At 33.2% G+C, this 19,314-nt stretch overlaps 3 protein-coding genes across 6 annotated transcripts; 1 reads left to right on the top strand and 2 right to left on the bottom strand.

Moving 5' to 3' along the window:
- The first annotated feature begins 6,098 nt into the window (after positions 1-6,098).
- LOC107941275 (ferredoxin, root R-B2) lies at positions 6,099-8,606 on the top strand. Of its 2 annotated transcripts, none has more exons than XM_016874834.2 (2): positions 6,099-6,208; positions 7,905-8,606. In XM_016874834.2, the coding sequence occupies exons 1-2, from the start codon at positions 6,118-6,120 to the stop codon at positions 8,402-8,404; spliced, it is 591 nt and encodes a 196-aa protein (XP_016730323.1). In that variant the 5' UTR covers positions 6,099-6,117; the 3' UTR covers positions 8,405-8,606. The 2 variants fall into 2 exon arrangements, with proteins under 2 accessions (XP_016730323.1, XP_016730324.1); XM_016874835.2 differs by lacking the exon at positions 6,099-6,208 and adding an exon at positions 6,255-6,504.
- Positions 8,607-9,520: 914 nt separating this feature from the next.
- Positions 9,521-15,241, bottom strand: LOC107941271 (110 kDa U5 small nuclear ribonucleoprotein component CLO). Of its 2 annotated transcripts, none has more exons than XM_016874827.2 (11): positions 15,100-15,241; positions 13,738-14,504; positions 13,325-13,393; positions 12,025-13,218; positions 11,799-11,897; positions 11,549-11,707; positions 11,369-11,454; positions 11,089-11,287; positions 10,465-10,575; positions 10,043-10,249; positions 9,521-9,914 (listed from the first exon to the last, which is right to left on the bottom strand). In XM_016874827.2, the coding sequence occupies exons 2-11, from the start codon at positions 14,485-14,487 to the stop codon at positions 9,816-9,818; spliced, it is 2,973 nt and encodes a 990-aa protein (XP_016730316.1). In that variant the 5' UTR covers positions 14,488-14,504; positions 15,100-15,241; the 3' UTR covers positions 9,521-9,815. The 2 variants fall into 2 exon arrangements, with proteins under 2 accessions (XP_016730316.1, XP_016730317.1); XM_016874828.2 differs by having other exon boundaries at positions 15,023-15,141.
- Positions 15,242-16,257: 1,016 nt separating this feature from the next.
- LOC107941258 (uncharacterized) lies at positions 16,258-19,015 on the bottom strand. Of its 2 annotated transcripts, none has more exons than XM_016874815.2 (3): positions 18,486-19,015; positions 16,891-17,145; positions 16,258-16,723 (listed from the first exon to the last, which is right to left on the bottom strand). In XM_016874815.2, exons 1-3 carry the CDS (start codon positions 18,759-18,761, stop codon positions 16,445-16,447), a joined length of 810 nt encoding a protein of 269 aa, XP_016730304.1. In that variant the 5' UTR covers positions 18,762-19,015; the 3' UTR covers positions 16,258-16,444. The 2 variants fall into 2 exon arrangements, with proteins under 2 accessions (XP_016730304.1, XP_016730305.1); XM_016874816.2 differs by having other exon boundaries at positions 16,258-16,750; positions 18,486-18,980.
- Between the last annotated feature and the right edge of the window lie 299 nt (positions 19,016-19,314).

Here is a 19,314-nt window from a genome sequence, read left to right as displayed (position 1 = left end):
TTTAGAATTTTACTGGGCATTCTATTAATAAGATATGTAGCTGTTAACAAGGCTTCGCCCCAAAGATAACGTGGTACTTGACTAGTGAACATCATGGCTCTAGTTACTTCCAAAAGATGTCGGTTTTTTCTTTCTGCAATCCCATTTTGTTGTGGTGTATTTGTACAAGAACTTTGGTGGACTATTCCATGTTTAGTTAAGAAAATACTTAATTGGTCGCTAAAAAATTCCCCACCATTGTCAGTTCGAAATATTTCTATTTTCACACCAAATTGTGTTTTCACCATAGCATAAAAAGACTGAAACACATTTTTAACTTCGGACTTATCTTTTAATAAAAACGCCCAACAAAGTCGAGTATGATCATCAATAAATGTGACAAACCAACGTTTTCCTGAAAAAGTCGAGACTCTTGAAGGTCCCCAAACATCACTATGAATTAACGAAAAAGGTTTGGAGGCTTTATATTTTTGAGGTGGAAAGAATGACCGATGATGTTTAGCCAATTCACAAAATTTGCAATGATATGAAGAAAGACTTTTATTTTTAAATAGATTAGGTAACAAATATCTTAAATAATAAAAATTAGGATGTCCAAGCCTATAATGCCAAATCATAACCTTATCAAAATCAGAAACAGAATTTAAACATAAAGTAGTTGTTGGTTGACTTAGATGGTCGTTTTCAAGAAAGTAAATTCCACCAAATTCTTTAGCATTGCCAATCATTCTCCCCGAGACCATGTCCTGAAACTTACACATAGAGGAGTCAAATATAACATGACAATTTGAGGACTAGGATAATTTACTGACCGATATGAGATTACAAGCTAGATTCGGCACATGTAAAACATCATGTAAAACCAATGAAGATGAAATTTTAACAGTGCCTTTCCCGACTATTGCCGAGAAGGACCCATCTACTACTTTGATCTTTTTGTTTCCAGCGCAAGGTGTGTAAGTTGAAAAAAGAAAATGACTGCTAGTCATGTAATCACTAGCTCCAGAATCAACGATCCATGCGTTTGTTTTACAAGGCTTGACACTGAAAAAAAAACAGAAAAATCAATACCTGATTGGGCAAAAGAGGAAGAAGGATTATTGGATGAGTTAGGAATAGAAGAATTATCCGAAATTGTGGTGATTGAAAAAACCTGTGTAGATGCTCTAATTGTTCCTTAGTGAATGGAGTGTTAGAAGCTCCATGGGAAACCGACAAATGGAAGGAAAAAGAATAGCAATGGTCGTGGTTCACAATCAGGGGATAGCAGAGCTTTCCAAACAACTAATGGAAATTATGAACACGTTTCACGAGTGTGCCAATATTTTTTGCAGTGATCGCACCAAGGTTTTTTCTTTTTTTCACTATCATCATTATTTTTAATAGTTACAAGAGCAGAATTATCATCATTAGCTTCAAACCCTGGCTTTAACATTACTTTTCTCCTTGTCTCCTCTCTTCTAACCTCAGAAAAAATCTCACGAAGTTTTAGAAGTGGTTTTTTCCCCAGGATCCGAGATCTCACTTCATCAAATTCTTTATTTAAACTAATCAGAAACAAATAAGCTCTTTCATTCTCTTCTTTTTTCATAGCTTTTACACCATCTCCGGGACACTCCCATTCATCATTATAACACTGATCCAGTTCTTGCCAAAGAGACATCATCTCATTATAATAAAGAGTAACTTCTTTTTCCCCTTGCCTAGCTTTCCACAGTTTTATTTTTAACTCAAAAATCTGTGAAGCGTTTTCTAAATCTGAATAGGTGTCTTTCACAGCGTCCCAAACATCTTTAGCAGTTGGGAGAAAAAGAAAAGGTTTACCTATGGAAGCTTCCATGGAATTAATAAGCCACGCAATTACCATAGAATTTTCTGACCTCCACTTGCTCATCTTTGGATCACCCACCTGTGGTTGCTCAACTTCTTCATTTAAATGACCTAGTTTGCCGCGCCCATCAATTGCTAATTTTACGGACTACGACCATTCCAGATAATTCTTGCCATTCAACTTGTGAGATGTCAGTTGAAAAGAAAGGTGAGACGCCTCTGTCCCTTGAGTCATTGTACTCTCGGTAGTTGTTTCAACTGTAGAACTTTCTTCCTCTGTTTGATTGCTGGATCTCTTATCTTCAGTGAAGACTATTTTAACCATGATGTAACTAGAGATTTTAACCTAGCTCAGATGCCATGAATGATTTTAAGAGAGCTTTGAATAAAATTGTACTTCTCTTATTAACTAAAGAATTGAACTTAAATAGAGAAAAAAAGTCCTAATCCTAATTAGGAAAATAGTTCCCTTATTCTAATAAACTACTAAAACATAAAAAGAAAATAGTTCTCTTATTCTAGTAAACTACTAAAAGATAAAATAAAAATATTTCTAGAATATGAATAAAACTTATCTACCCAAATAAGATTTATCTACCTAAATAAATTTAAAATATATACATATTTCAACATATATATTATAGTTTTTGTGTTGAGTTTATTATCCTAATATATTTTTTTATACAATATAAGTTTAAACTCACACACCTACTCACTACACTAGTATACAAGTCAATCTGTTGATCGAAACCCTAGTCACCCTAGTCACGGACATAGATAATCTGACTTCAGCCATTACTGTGTGCGGCTATACACTATTTCGTCACTTGCTTTCAATATCCAAGTATATTGATATTGGCACTTCTGAGTGTTTTTTAATTAAAATAATTTGTAACTAATTACAAAAATAGGATGGTTTTTTACAAGTAGCACCATCCTATATTTTTAAGGCGATAGCAGCGTTTATTTTTTTAAAATACCTATATTTCTTTCTAAATACAATACAAATGATATGTAAGTAACAAAAACTATTTTTTTATTTCATTTGACAGGCTGTATTGATACTTTTTTTTAAAAGATGTCTGACAGAAAATAAATTAAAAAAAGAAGTTGAAGCTGTTATAAAAAAAAAAAGTTGTCTTCTCATATTAAATCTTGTTACTGTTTTTTTTCCTTTTTTTTTTTTGGTTTGAAATAATATTAAATCATATTAAATCTGTGTGTTATTCCTTGGAAGTCACAAAACCTTTTTTTTCCGAAACTCATATGGAAATGAATTGAACTAGCTGATGGTTAGGTTAGATATATGTTTTTAGGAAATAATTGCATCATAAACTTTTTTTAATTATTATTTTGAGGGTTTTTTTTATAACATTTTCTTTTAAATTTAAACAGGTATTTCTTGACACATTAATGGGATCACCTTAGTACCACATTAAAAAAATAGTTTTTTTCTTCTCGTATAGTATTTATTTAGCATTTAGGGGGAATATTCGTATATTTTTGAGTTCCATCTGGCGGCACTACTTAGAAAAGGTTTTTTTCTTTCAGTAATGATTGAGAGGTGAGTGTGAAATTTAGGGTGGCATACCTTATACTGTTTTTGCATTTAACTTGTTTTTTTTATATTATTTTGATAGAAAAATATCTGCCATTTTTTTCTTCTTGGAACTGTGAATGTTAACATAGTTTTAAGTTTTAACCATTTTAATAGAATGATTATTGTTCTTGATTTGTTTGAATAATCAGCAAATACATTAAGAATTAAGGAATTTTTTGAGTTTGTATTATTAATAACTTTTGTGTTGTGAGATTGTAAGGCATTACATTTGTAATATCATGTGTCTATCAATTCTAAATTAAGGTTGGTGAAGACTATGTTATTTAGTTTATGTGTTCGATATGGTTAGGTGGTTGAATTTTTTATTTTTTTAAGTTTTTTCATATATATATATATCTTTCGTATCTATTCTCGTATAGACATGGGTGGATAGTAGCTTTGGTCCTCTTAAACTTTAAAATTTTTTAGGTTTTATGAAATGATGAGTTAATATAAAGTCAAAATATACCATAAATTTGTGTACTTTCACAAATTCGAAATTTAATTAATATACTTTTATTTTCAGGAATGTAGTCATTTTATGTTTTAGATTTTAAAGTTTATATCTAATTATTAATACGGTTAAATTTATTGGTGTGACATTTTAAAATTTTAAAAAAAAAATTACTTATTAGATAGTTGTGTAACTAAAAAAAATTGATGTTATAATGAATTTGAATTTTAACAATGTTAATAATTAGATATAAATTTTGAAATATGAAAATTAGATTAACTAAATTCCTAAAGTTAGAAGTATTAAGGTTAAATTCTAACTTTAGGAAATAGTATTTTTTAATACACTACTTAGAATTACACATAGTTTTTCTTCAACACTTAAATAGGAGATAAACGCGATTCAACGCACTTAAACTAATGTCTTTCCAACAAAAATTAGAAATTATGAATATAACTAAAAAAATTATATTTTTTTTCTAAGAAAATTTTTGAGTTTGATTATATGTCATAGCATATTTCGATTTAAATTCTTTGGGGGAAAATCGAATTTTTAAAATGAGAACCAAAATAATATTAACCATTGAACTTTAAACCCATGTTACCATCACAAACCTCGAAATCCAACTTTTAACTCCAAAATCATTAAACCTTAAACTCCCTCCATCATCACATTTCATCAAGACACAACCGAAAGATGCAGCAACAATCATATTAATACCCCACATTATCCGTTCTTTCTTCCTTTCTCTCCTCATTTCTTTGGTTTTCTTCAACAACTCAACTATTTATTTGGGAATGGATGAAATGCGATGATAAAAGGAGTTTAGGATTTAATAATTTTGAGGTGTAAGGTTATCGAGCTCAAAGATAATAACGAGATGTTTAGAGTTCAAAGATTTTAGGATTTAAGGGTTGATTTTGAGGTTGAATTATTTTGAAGTTTAGTGTTTGATTCCAAAGTTAGAAATGATAATAAGAGTTTATAATTAATTTTTGAATTGCTTAGTTACGTGCATAGCAAAACAGTCAATTATCCTAGTTGTCTTTCCGTTTGTACTTTAATGGAACGATGATCAAAATAAAAAAATTTACTAACGATAGTATTATATTTACAAGAGAAAAATTAGAGTGACGAAAACAAAAATGAAATAATTTTAGAGTAATTATCTGAAAATTTTATTCAAATATAATATATATATATATTTATATTTAAATTTTATTGTAGTGCAATACAATATTTAATTTATTGCATAATTGCATTTAAAATTTTTGAAGAAAACCATGGGCGTATCGTACGGCTGATTTGGAAGAATACTTCTTTATTTAATACTTATTTTTTTTTTAACTAAATGCCAAAATGTCAAATCTTTACAAAGTCACCATAGCACCTTGCCATTTGCCAAGTAGCGACCATCACGTGATATAATTTAATAATTAATCCCCAATATAAAAATATAGTTTAAATAAATATATAATAGTTTTAAAATTTCAGAACATTTTAAATGGCGTATTTGATCGCGTGACGTATTTTTTCAATTAACATTTAATATTCAAATTAGTAGTTATTGATTTAATTCATATAATAGATTCAATTAAAATGAATTTTAAAATTTAAAGATTAATTTTAAAAAAAATAATGCAATACTTGTGATAAAATATTCTTTTAAAAAAGTTAAAGAGTTATAATTATAATTAGAGAAAATTACACGTTTTGAAGTTTATGTACGTTTTAAAACCATCTAACTTAAAAAAAATTATTATATAATCGTAAATTTTATTGATTTGTATAAAATTACCATTTAATTACATTTGAAATTCACGTAATTTATTAGACTTTAATTAAAAAAACATAAAGTCAAATTTAACATTAAAGGTTTACTATTTTTTTAGTTAAATTTGGCATTAATCTTTTAAAAAAATGTGAAATAATTTTTTTAAATAAAAATATTAATTAAAACGTAAAATTTTTAAATATAACAATTAGTATAGCAACCCGTGTATATTATGCTAATTTTTTAAATTATATGAATATTTTTATAATTTTGGATTTTTTAATATTTTTTAATATTTTTACAATTTTTATATTAATGTGAAATATTATAATTAAAAAAATTAATATTTTAGTGAAAAAATGTATTTTCTTTTAAATCTATCAATCTAAAAGAGAAATTTTTTGGGGTTGATATAAAATTCTAAATTGAAAGAGAAAGTGCATTAATTGCATTGCAATAATGCAAGCAGTGTGGAATCTTAGAACCTCGAAATGGAAGAAGTCTACGAAATTTTGCACATTTTTTAAATTCTCAGACCCCCACCTACCACGTATTATTATTTATTCATTGAAATTAGAGAATTTTAATATTATATATAATTGTTTGTGATTGTGTTTGCCGTGTTGTGGATTTGTGGATGACAATTTGTGAATTATTTTATTGGATTCTTAAAATTTAATAATCAGATTTTGATACCGCTATTTTAAGGATATAAATAGGGAGGAAAAAAAGAATTGTGATCATCGTCATCATCACTGTCACTGTGTCACTGTTTAGTGCTTATTTAGGGTTTAAAGGCTTTTAAAGCTTAGATCTCTTGTTTTCTCCGCTTCCCAAATTCCTTCTGTAAGTTCTCTCTCTTTTCCTCTAGCTCTAGTTTGGGTTTTCCTTTTCTTTTTCATCATTTCTTTTTTAGTTTTGATTTTGCGTTACATTTATGTATAAGTTTGTGGATTTTGTGTTTATGATCAGTTGTTTTCAGCTTTGTTCCTTGTTTTCGGTGTTGGGTTTTTGTCTTTTTTGCTTGTTTTGGCCTTTTTCAAAGTGGTTTTTGGTTGAATTCTATGTTTTGCTTGGTTTTTTGGTATGGTTGAGCTGTGAATTTTCAGGTTTCTTATTTGGAAACCAAGAGAAAATTAAATAAACAAAAAAAAGGAATAGCTTTAGCTTTTTGTTCTTTGGATTATGAACGGTAAACTTGTCCCCCAAAGTTTAGAATTTTTTTTTTATTTTGACCAATCGTGGAGTCATCATTGTTGGAAGAGTTTTACTTGAATACCACATTGCAAGATACCTTTGATTATATCAAGAAATAGTTAACTTGTTTGAGGCAATGCCTCATTTATGGCAATTTGATTTACCTTTATAAATAAGATCATTTGTTGCATGTGGATGGTTTATATGTAAATGACCAAACGTTTTACCAAATTCACGATGGAAAAAATATGAAAGATGGTATTTAAACTTTTGCATTACAGCAACTTCATGGCCATTTGTTGATAGGAACAAGAGATGAGTTCAAATACACATCTTTTCTTGTAGTTTAGTCAGTTATGCATCTTGGGAACATTCCACATGTGTATTTTGTCATGCACGTTGATTCTTTATGCCTTTTCTGCCAAGTGTTAGAATGTGGTTCTTTGATATTTGCTTCTGGTCCTGCACAAAATGGGATAAATGAATTTGGCAATAAATAAGATCAATAAGCTTGTAAGAACATACCATGCATGCTTGTTTCTATGTTGTTTTTGGTATAAGCAAGTTGTCTATGTCTGTTTTATGATCCATGAAGACTAATTCTTTTGGTAGCTGTCCCTCTTGATTAGGGGCGGAGGGGGGCAAAGAAAAATTGTTTATATAGTCCCTTTAGTTTTTAGAAAATTACAAGTTAGTATAATGGTAAAATTGCATTTTGGCTCTTCCCAAAAAGGTTTATTTAGTTTTGGCCCTCCTAAAACAATTTCCTGGCTTTACTCCTGCTATTGATAATGCTATCTTCAGGATTCAATCTACTTAATGTCTAGCCCCACCCGTACCCCTCTTTCGAACACAAGGAAAAATATTAAGCTGAGTTCAGGAATTCGTTTTTTCTTAGCCTATATGGTTTAGGGTTGCTTGCTTGATTTGTCTTGGTTTAGTTGCCGCCTTTCATCTTTTGTCATTTGTTTCCGAATTTACGTTTTTCTTTAAATGCTTGTATGGTGCAAACTGCAAAGCCCTTATATCATTTTCCATTCTTTATCTAGGAGTCAAACCACAACGAAGGAAGAAAACAAAGATGACAACCGTCAGGAGCCTCACTTCCCCATCTATTGTTAAAGCTCCAACCCCAAACCGATTTACAAGTCCCATCGTCAGGGCCCCAACATCTCTTGGATCTGTTAAAACCATCTCTAGATCTTTCGGCTTGAAATGTTCCTCAAATCAACGAACATCAATGGCAATGTACAAGATTAAGCTCGTAGGACCAAACGGTGAAGAGAATGAGTTTGAAGTCCCCGATAACCAGTACATCTTAGAGGCAGCTGAGGCAGCAGGAGTAGAGCTGCCTTATTGTTGCAGAGCTGGAGCTTGCTCTATATGTACCGCAAAGGTCGTTTCAGGTACGGTACATCAACCAGAAGCCATCTACCTCGAGGACGATCAAATTAAGGATGGGTATATGTTGACTTGTGTTTCAAAGCCAACCTCAGATTGTGAGATTCACACTCACAAAGAACTTGATCTTTACTCTCCATCAAAATGAAAAGTTAAATATTGTTTTCAGTAATTTGGGGTTCCAGAAAAACTGAAATTAGGGTCTGGGGAGTTGTCTGAAACTTCTTTTTTTTGTCCGAGTTTGGGCCTGGGAAGTTGAGGGTATTGTAGGGGCTCTCATGGGCAATAAGTTCGACTAGTGTTTGTTTGTAATGTTCTGTTTATGAATGCCATTTTATCAGTAGTTTTAATGTACCTTGTTGATTGACTGATTGGTTCGAAAAAGGACATTGCATCAGTTAATTTGAGAATCGTTTCTTGAATTAAATTTTTCTTTTTCATGAATTTTTTAATTGATTTTTTTCATGAAATTTTTTAATTGATTTATTTAATTGAATTGAATAGATCACACCAATACATTTGCATTTGTAAGAAAAAAAGAAAGTGTATCAGTGAAATAATTAAATGAACCCAAGAGTAAAACTTCATCTTAAATTAGATTTTTTTTAAAATTAATATTAAATTGGTATAATATATAAATATTAAAATATTAATTTTAAAAATTGTCATAAAATAAAATAATTGAATGATAGAATTTTTTATTAATAATCTAACAATATTTTGTAATTTTTTATAGTTAAGTGTTTACTTATGTAAAACTTCAATTTCTTTGCCCCCACAAAATAGGTACCACAATTTTTTTTTATTCAAACAAGATACAGTAAATTCTAGTGTTTTAAAGGAACCACAATTTACATGAGACCAATGGTTTCGGTTTTGGTTTAATACTTTTTATGGCTTTAAGGTTAAAGATTATTTCAATCCAATGAGGTTTCTAACTTGACTTTTTGATTTAAATTGGTATTTGAATTTAATTTTTACTAATTATTTGAACCAATTTGAACAATTACTAATTATTTGAACCAATTTGAACAAAAAAACCCAAGTTCATATACCAAATTGAACGTTGAGACCAAGTTTAAGTGCCTAATTAGACCAAAAAGCAACCCTTTAAGTAGTAATTTGAACCTTGAACCCAAGTTCAGATGCCAAAATGTATATTTACTCTTTTTCTTCCACATCTCTATGGTTAGGTTTGGTCTAGACTTTAGAGAATATATAACACGTTGATTAATTAAACAATTAATAGTCATTTGAATGATTATTTTGATTTAACTTCAAATATATTAATAACTCAGCTCAGTCTCTTCGCAACTTACAACAACACCTATGACATGAACAAAAATGGAACAAATACAATCCTAAACCAAATTCTTAACTCTATGGTCACTGGAAATTAACATCAACACTGTTACCTTGTCCAAGTTTGAGCCCAATGAAAGGGGTGAGGAAGGATGGCAGTAAAACGTTGAACTCTCCTAAAAACTACAAACCAAGTATATCAGGAAGTACTTTGAAGTCCTCGAAACATGACAAACTTGTATATACCGTGTTTCGGTTTATATCATCTGCTGATGAAGATCGGCAGCCTGCTGAGCTAGCTCCACCACCATAGCCTCGTCGAAGAACTTGTTGATGCTCACATCTTCACTCATTCCCTAAAAGTTGACAGAAAATTAACACATTAATTTTTTTTAAAGGATCTTTGTCCATTATACAGATGGAATGCCTGCATGGCTGTGTGTGTGCATATGTAGCGTGCATAGGTAGAGAGAAGTAGCAATACCTTTCTACGCCTTGTCTTCACCATGAACTCCCGAGCAAGGTGCTGTATTGGTGCGGGTTCAAGAGGTCGCAAAACAATGCTCTTGTCCAAAGGGTCTCCAGGAACTATGGCCCAGTGGTCGAATACTGAGAGACAAAAGGCTTGACCTTGTGTGTGGTACCTCAGGTCTGTCTCAAATCCGAATGACTCTATCACAGGTAAAAATGCCTATATGGAAAAAGCAATAAGTTGAACTAGTAAGCATATAAATGGGATCAGTAGTAAGCTATTAGGCAACTTCATGAATGATAGAACTTGCCAGAAAATATCGCCTTACTAGTCAATGAAATTACGAAAGTAAAGCATGTATAATTCATGTTTACTAACTTTGATCCCTCAGTCATGCAAATATTTCTAAAAGATTTCAAGCTTAGCTTCCAAACCTTCACAATATAGGCCGGGGTTCCTGGCTGTGGCACATCAGCTGTAACATGACCACGCCTACGAGACAACACCGTGTAGATGGCAGAGACACAGTCAATTGGTGTTTGTATCTGAACATAATGTCAAGAGAAACAAGTTTGTCAACTGAGACAGTTGCATATGATTAAAAAGATGCCAGAATAATAAAACTTTCTTTAACTTTGCAGTTTCCCTTTATTGGGCCAAACTAAGCTTGCTTCCGGGTAGTATTGAACCTCTGCATAGCCTTTTCCTCATCCTAGCAGGGAGAGGATACCATTTGCTAAAGACCATAGCAACCAGAGCAAGATTTTACTTGAAATTTTAGAATTATTTTCAGTTTGTCATATGCCAAGGCAAATTAATTTATGGTTTCTATTCTTTTGTCATTAGAAGAACCACTGCATCCAGTCTACCTTGTTTTGCAACATTATTACTGTTGGTCTCTCTTGCATGTTTAATGGGGACAAGCCCCTATTTAATCGCTGAAGTGAGGGATTGATCCCTAGTTCTGGAGGATAACCCCCCCCCTCTTTCTTTTTCCTCTTCTATTCTCTTAAAACAAAAAAAATATTATGTGAGGGAATATGATAAAAGGAACATACCTCCACATAATATACAGGTTCCATAAGCCGTGGGGTCGCCATAAGGAAAGCTGAATAGGCCACACGTCGAGCTGTGGGTATGATCTGTCCAGATCCTCGATGCAATGGTTCAGATGCAATCCTTGCATCAACTATTTTGAACTTCACATTTCTAATAGGTTCATCACAGAGAGGTCCTTCTCGAGCACCCCACTGAAATCTGGCCAACAAAATATGAAATCCTTAATCAGAGGCAGTAGATTAACTGCTTAGAAGACAAGTAAAGAAGATATAATCTTACCCTTGGACAATAGAATCCCTGACAGACCCCAACAATCCCTTGTCAACCTCAGTAGGGAGTGTATCATCTAATAAAATGTTAGGTCCCTGCAAAACAATATTTGAATCAGCAGAGCTTCACCAGAGAAGCAAGGAGCCAGATATTATCAACAGGTATTTAAACAAAATTACACTTTGGTACCTGCTTATCAGGGCCAAATGCCCAGATGGAACGTGCAGCAAGCAAATCCCAGTCATATTTTGTCTTGAAGAAGTCACCAAGTTGCTTCCGACTCCAGTCAACACTTACAACACCATTCTCAATGTCCTCTGCAAGACCTCTCTCCAATGGCTCTGCAATCTAGAAAGGTATATGATACATCCTGAGAGCAAGTATACTTGTATTTATTCCTAAACGTATCCAGGTTGGAAAAAATGATGGTTGTCTTTACCATGGTTATTTTATTCTTCTTGTTGGGTGTTTCAGCAAAGCATTTCATGGATGAAGACTCCACCACTGTTTCACAGAATGAAACAACAGGATCTGCCACCTATATTTAGGAGAACCATAAGCGAAAACACACAAAAACGAAGTCGAGCAAAGCAAATATAAAAGAATAATGAGTTTCAGAAAGGAATAAAACTAGGACAGAACAAAGGGTATCACAAACTAGATACCTTAACTTCCACCTCTGAATAAAGCTCCCTAAGGTCCTTCATAATTGAGTCCAAGTACAACTCTCCAGTACCTAATATAGTGTGCTCACCAGATTCCTCAACTTTAGTAATTGCTAGAGGATAGCTTTTGCTAATCTTCCGAAGCCCCTCCACCATTTTGGGCAACTCACTAGGATTTAAAGGCTCAGTAGCTGTTTTTACAACAGGAAGAGTATTAAACTGTAACGGCCGGAAAATGTATACATCTTCATCAAGATCCATATTACAGAGGGTGGCAGTTTTCATAATTGAAGCATCAACACCTTCAATAAGAACCCAAGAACCAGGAGGAGCACTGCTTATAGGTATTCTGTATCGAGCTTGGTAGATCCATAATTTGGTTACTTCTTTTATTGTCATGTCCTCCTCGTCATCTGGTGAATAGCCTTCTCCCAGTACTCTCAAAGACTGCCCAGTTTGAATTCTACCACTGTAAACCCTACCAAAAGCATCAAAAACACTACAATCGGACTTGGGATATAGTTTGGTCACATTGACCATAAGGGGACCAGATGGATCACATTCTACCATGGCCTTGTAAATTGTAGAATGTTTAGGTCCTGTGTAAGTGTGATCAACCTTCTTAGCTGCAGCATCCTTCGGTGATGGTATGTGTTGAACCAGCAAATCAGTGAAGCCTGAGGCTGAACCAAAAACTGTGCTGCAAGCCAGCCTTAGCAAAGGCCTAACATTTAACTTGTAAGCAGCATTGCTAAGAGTGACACCCAACTCTGCGAGAGTCGACTCTACACTCTTCCTATGTTCACCAATCACCTGGCTATATATCTTATAAAGGGGTTCAAGCACAAATTCAACAAATGATCGTTCTCCTCCGCCAGCAGGGGGTTTCCTTTTAAAAGCCCTGGTATCAGGATGATAATAAATATCACCCCAAAGACGAGATGCAAACTTCTCAGCATCAAATGGAATTCCATGTAGTTTCACATATAATTTTGCAAATGACTGCAAAGTGAAGGACCATCCTGCACTTGCACTAGCAAAACAAACATTTCCAGCAGCAGGATCAATAACTGGAACATTACCAGCGGTTGTAGAGGCTGCAGATATATGGTTATTAATTACTTCCAGGGTATGCCTTAGTTTATGATAAGCATCCTTGGGGGGCAACTTAAGTTCTGTTATCAGCCGGTCAACCTTCAAAAATGAATAACATATGAGCACAAGCAAGATGCGGAAGTATGGAACATCATTTTAATCAAAGGCTTACAATATACAATATAACTTGATGAAAAGTGTTTACCTTGTTTATAACAACTACAATAGGTATGCGTTCCTGTATTGCATGGCGTATAGCCCTCTCAGTATTTACCTGTTTACAACATGAAAGCATAAGCATCATTCTCAACAGCCTTACATAGTTCATAAATTCTACAAAGGGCAGCAATCACCAAACTCAAATTCAAAGATCAGTAAAGCAGTGAATTTGGAGAAGATTTGACTAGCACAACTAAATTTAACTGCAACAGATATCAGAATACTCATTTACTTAGGAGTTCATATTTTACTATTATGCTTACCCGTAAAGTTTGATAAAACGTTTCTACTTCCAACTATAATTCAGGCTGCTCTCAAGCATAGGCATAACCAGAAGGCAAAAATAAAGGGAGCATTAATGTATAAGCTACTGTAATATACATAAAAATATATGCTTACCATCACTCCTTCAGCTGCATCAACAATTAACACGGCACCGTCAGCAAGCCTAAGAGCAGCAGTCATTTCATCAGAAAAATTCACATGACCAGGAGTGTCCATGATATTACAGAGATAGGATTTCCCATTACTGTCCTCAAGAACAAGTGACATCGGGATGGCCTTAATAGATATCCTTCTTTCTTGCTCATCAATTCTTGTATCAGTGTATCTCATGTGCTTCTCACTATTTTGATCAAACGTGTTCATATGGTGGGTTTGCTCAACCAACATGTCCATAAACACCGTCTTCCCATGCTGCAAGTGTCCAACGAGGGCAACATTGCGGATCAAACCTGGGTTTGACATCAAACCAATAAGAAACTGGGTCGACACATAAGTTGAAGAATCCTTAACTCCGACCTCAAACTTGATATTCTTAACAGGCTTGATAATAGGTTGCTCAAGAGGCTGCTCATCTTCATCCATAACCAAGGTCTCAACATCCTCACCATAAACCTCTTCCGCAGTTGGGTAATACTTCTTGTCCTCAGCAAGAACAATCTGATTATCCATATCAACATCATTAGCAGCTGTAATCCATCCATTAGACACCCCATCTGGAGCCTCCCCATCAGATTGCTCTCCCTCCTCTTGGACATGCCTGTCAGGAAGTTCTTCATCTTCTTCTTCCTCACCTTCACTCCCTTGGTCTGACTCGATATCAGGTCCAATATAGTTACCAAATTCATCATACAAGTTATCATCCATTGCTTAAAATCCAAAGTCTGCACCCAAACATATCAATTAAATCATTTAACAATTTAAACCCAAAACCAATCTTTAGTCTATTAAGATTTGGATACAATCGGACCCAAAAGGAACTTATAGTCTAAGCTGTTCGCATGCTTCAACATCAAAATCTATTAACATATATGAAATGCACAGATTCTTAAGCTTATTGGCCAAATTCAATAACAGTGAAGTCCAATATCGAAGCCTATATTGAACATATCTACATAAAATGCTCATATAATCCAAACGCAAAATTTTTATCCAGCTAAAGATCTTGTAAGCTCATAATTTTGTTATTCCATTTTCTGAATTTAATTAACAAAGTTTCAGTTTTTTTTTCCTATAAGAAAGGCCAGAAAGAAACGCAAAATCAATCTTTTTTCAGCAGAGACAAGTCGCGAATGACAAAAATGAATGGGAAAAAATTACACTAATTTCAAAGAGTTAAGTGACAAAAAAAATTAAACAAATCAACGCAGGTGAAAAGAAAAATAGAGAGAGAAGAAGGTACGTCGAAGCACTGAAGAAACAAGAAGAAAGTAGTAGAAAGAAGAAGAAAATGTATGCAAAAGCAAAGCAAGGGTTTACAGTGATAGATTCTCGATACTTCAACTCAATGAAGGCGAAAGGCGGGCGAGGGAGGGAACCACGATTTTGTGTAGTAATTGTAATGTAGTTTAATTGGTTATGGGCTTCTTTTTCTTCTCAATTTGGGTACTCTTAGTTCATTATGGATTTGGGTTTCAAAATTTATATTTATGGGTTATAAAAATACGGGATAATGCAACAATTAGTCCCTAAACTTGATAACTTTTCTTAACTTGATCCTTAGATTTGGTAATTTTTCTCAAGTTTGATTCATGTGATGATGTGACACTTTGAGATTGAGCCCTAACATCATCTGAATTTTGTTAGGTAATGAAATAGCACAATATCAGAGTGTCGCGTTATCATATGCATCAAAATTAAAAACTTTTTTGTCAAATTCAATAACTATGGACCAAAAATAAGTTGAATGACTAAATTGAGAAAAATTATTAAATTTAGGAGTTAAGTGTTGCTTTATGTAAAATTATTTATTTTCGATGCTTAGAGTTCTTGGCTAGTCACTCATATATTTTAATTTTAAAAAATTGTTGTTTTTTTTAAAAATAATTTATTTAAAGACATAATCACTCTCATAATAAAATAAAATAAGTTGGTGTTAAATTTTTTTATTTTTTTCAATTGAATTGATTTCTAATTAAACCAAGTCTCATTATTTATGAATAAATATTATCTGTTTATTTATAGATTCAAATATTAAATTTATTATTGGCAGAAAATTCAAATATTGACTTTATTGTCTGTTTCTTATATCCATTTATCTATTTAAAAATCATTTTATTTTGTATCTTATATATATATATATTCAAATATTAAATCATTTTATGTATTACACGCATGTAATGAAAAGGATAGAAAGTAAGTTAAATTTTGTTATTAACCCTTTTACTTTATAAAAATTTAAAATTTAGTTTGATCATTTTTAATTTCGTCAAATGGTAATTATTAAATTTATTGGAATAAATTCTGTTGTTTCCAAAATTTAATGCAACAAACATATTATCATGTGTAATATTATGACAATTTCAGCTTGTCATTTTCACGTATAATTGAATTAACCAATCGGATTTAATTGTCTGGGTCGAAACTGAAAATTTAAAATTTTAAAAATAGAAGGAATAAACTGATCAAATAAACGTATAGGGACTAAATCCATGGAAAATATTATCAATGTGAAGGGCTAGTCAAGGACTAAACAATGCTCAATGATGTCAATTGTCGTACACAAATTCTTCCACAATGCCAAAACATGAACATAGACTAGTGAATGACATTCTCATGAAAGAACTTCTCATTAAGTTCTTTCAGGCACTTATAGGACTCAGAATTAGTCATCGTAATCTGACTCATCTTCATCATCGTATTCTATATAAGAATTGAGGACCCTTCTGTACTTGTCGGGGCTATCGTACCATGTCGGGGTAGTGATGATTGCTTTTTCTAACCAAAACTTATCATATTCCTTCTTCTCTGTCAGCTTCTCAAAGAACTTGCTCCATTTGTACATGGTGCGCTTCAATCGAACACTTTTGCTTCCTCCGAAGAGATATTTGATGTAGTCCTTTGCCAACCGAGCAAGTTCCTCACCGTTAATAATATATACATACTGTAGCAAGTATCGTCATGTCACAAGCTTTAGAAAGATAAAGGATCAGTTGAAAACAAGAACTGAAAATTTTATCATGTCTGAGTTCAGAACATCACAGTTGCAAGATAGTAAATCGATTATTTCAAAATTTATTAATGCATGCACAGAAGCGAAGAACTTTTTACCAGGAATATGAAGCCAAGGGTTGCTAAAATCACTTGCACGGTCTCGTCTAAGATCCCAGAGAGGCCTTCATCCTCTGATTCTCCAAATCCATCGCCACCACTGCTGCCGCCGCCACCTCCACCACGTGGCGGATTTTGCCCACTGCCTTCATCATAGTAATCTTGCTTCTCAATCTGCTGCCTCAACACATCTTCGATTGATTGTTTCTTCCCAAAGTTTCCAATAGCTTTCTCGATAGATTTCCACGGTGAACCCTGTAAACAATAATACAATATTAGATCATATTCTTTTAGGTTTCCATATCAAAGTACTAAAACCGCATCACACACCTCAAAATTTGCAACAATCTAGTTTTCTATCAACCATTTCCCTCTACTTTTAAACAAAAATTCTAGAACTACATGCACCCATCATATTATCACCAGTACTAAAGATCTGTTCTTTGAGTTGACGAACGAATTGCAAAGACACCGTGAAATCAAAGGGAAGAAACAACGAGTGCATCGTAAAAGGCAGTTTCAGACAGCCATAATAACGGGATAAAAAGTACTTACCAAGATATCATCAATCACTAAACCAAAAGAAAACCTAAAGCTTTAAAAGAGAAAGGAAGCTACAATATAAGGTGTGTGGAGCACATGTATAAGGTTATTTAGTACAATCCAAGGAGTGTAAGCAAATAAACCTGTAAAGGGATTGTCGACTCTTTAGAGAAAAGTATGCAAAGTACTGGTAAAAGTATCATAGTGGCCCTTTTACTAAAAGTTGGATTACATTTTGCCCTTTCTACTCAAAATATAGGCAAATTAATCTTTGTATGTTAAATCAAAGAGCAAAATGACTCTTCCATTGAAAATTAAATCTATTTCTTCGGTTAAAAACTGATCCCTATACATTAGAATGAAGTACAAATACAAATGATATGCCACGTGTAACTGTATAATTATTTTATCAATCACGCCAGTTTTTAACAGGAAAAAAATAGATCAAATTTTTGACAGAAAAGACCACTCTTTGATCTAACAACTAAGTGGTAAAATACAATCTGACTCTTAGTATAAAAGCCTCCATGATACTCTCCCCGCAAAGTACTATCCACCTGAAACCAACAATCGGCCCCTTAATACATTCGGGATTGTCCCTGATAGGGTTTTATCCCTCTACTTCATTCAGAACCCGAATAACAATGGCGGGTTCACAAACCTGGAGCTTCTCAGGAACTACCACATTGATTTGAACCCATGCCCCATGGTGCGGGTGAGTCGCTCCACTTTGTGAACCCGTACAAGCTCTTTAGTAACTCGAGCTTTCGTACTAAAACCAATACCGAATGTATTGGAGGATCCGTTTAAAAACCCTAAACAAAACCTATAGCTCAACTTGGCAATAACTCAAAAACACAAAAGGAATCATTCTCAAAGTTCAAATGAAAACTCAAGTAACAATTCAATCTAAGTTCTTAAAAACCTAAACCCACTCAAATTAATGCTCAACAAGCAACACATTTAAACCCCAAAAAGAAAACAGAACAAGAAAACACAAAATTACAGCTTACATACAAAAACAAAACACATTTGAAGCACCAAACGCCTACCTCATTGTCACCAGCAGGCTCATCTTGGCCTCCAAATTTGCAAACAGTAGTCCCTTGCCGGCATTTCGAAACCGATATACATCTCTTGTGCTTCAATAAAGGAGCAAACTGTTGAGAACATAGTGATGAACTCGCAATCAATTTCTTGGTAACCGGAACCTTAGCGTTGAAGCAGACAAGATAAGGATAGGAAGGGAATAAGAGCTCCGGTTTTCTTGGGTTGGAGCCATTGGTACGAGGTAAGAAGAATGTATTATTAGCTTGAATCGACTTCATTTTTTATTTTTTATTTTTTATTTTTTGCTTTTGGCGTCGCTTTTCCTTGAATTACCTCATTCAAGCTTTTTCATTGATAAAGAAGAAGCAATGAAGATTGAGTGAGTTTGGGTTGGGTCGTGAGTCACAAGGAATTTGATGAAATGATCGGAGAAATGGTGGGTTTAAAAGCGGAGGAGGATAAGGCGGCTGGTGACGATGGGTCTCGAAGGCGCCGTATAAACAAAAGGCTAGTGGGCTGCCTCCATTTTAAAAGCTTGATTTACTATGAATTTGGGTTTTGATCTTTTAATTGCTTAGAAGCCCAAATTTGAAGGAAATTATTTTTTGGGTTAATTTATATTTTAGCTCCTCCACTTAACAACATGTACTTACTCAGTACTTGGGACTTAGTTGATACTTAAACTTGAAAATCATTAGTTAAGTTTGTACTTTATTTAGGTATCTAATTAACGTTATTACATTTTTTTCAATTTCAACTTATCATCTTGTGCCACTACTTTCTCTCCCCTTAGTGAAATTTAGTACTTTAAAAGTTGGATTGCATTTTGCT

This window comes from Gossypium hirsutum, chromosome A13, assembly GCF_007990345.1.
Source record: "Gossypium hirsutum isolate 1008001.06 chromosome A13, Gossypium_hirsutum_v2.1, whole genome shotgun sequence".
Classification (NCBI taxonomy): domain Eukaryota; kingdom Viridiplantae; phylum Streptophyta; class Magnoliopsida; order Malvales; family Malvaceae; genus Gossypium; species Gossypium hirsutum.
This window is presented reverse-complemented; position numbering and strand designations above follow the sequence as displayed.

Excerpts from the sequence above, each read along its gene's own strand:
- LOC107941275 (XM_016874834.2), top strand. The coding sequence starts at position 6,118 with ATGCAAGCAGTGTGGAATCTTAGAACCTCGAAATGGAAGAAGTCTACG. Across the intron at positions 6,209-7,904 it reads CTCAGACCCCCACCTACCAC|GAGTCAAACCACAACGAAGG; the intron begins GTATTATTATTT and ends TTCTTTATCTAG.
- LOC107941258 (XM_016874815.2), bottom strand. The coding sequence starts at position 18,761 with ATGAAGTCGATTCAAGCTAATAATACATTCTTCTTACCTCGTACCAAT. Across the intron at positions 17,146-18,485 it reads AGCCTGCTGGTGACAATGAG|GGTTCACCGTGGAAATCTAT; the intron begins GTAGGCGTTTGG and ends TATTGTTTACAG. Across the intron at positions 16,724-16,890 it reads CCCTTGGCTTCATATTCCTG|TATGTATATATTATTAACGG; the intron begins GTAAAAAGTTCT and ends TACTTGCTACAG.
- LOC107941271 (XM_016874827.2), bottom strand. The coding sequence starts at position 14,487 with ATGGATGATAACTTGTATGATGAATTTGGTAACTATATTGGACCTGAT. Across the intron at positions 11,708-11,798 it reads AGAAGAATAAAATAACCATG|ATTGCAGAGCCATTGGAGAG; the intron begins GTAAAGACAACC and ends ATACCTTTCTAG. Across the intron at positions 11,455-11,548 it reads CATTTGGCCCTGATAAGCAG|GGACCTAACATTTTATTAGA; the intron begins GTACCAAAGTGT and ends ATTGTTTTGCAG.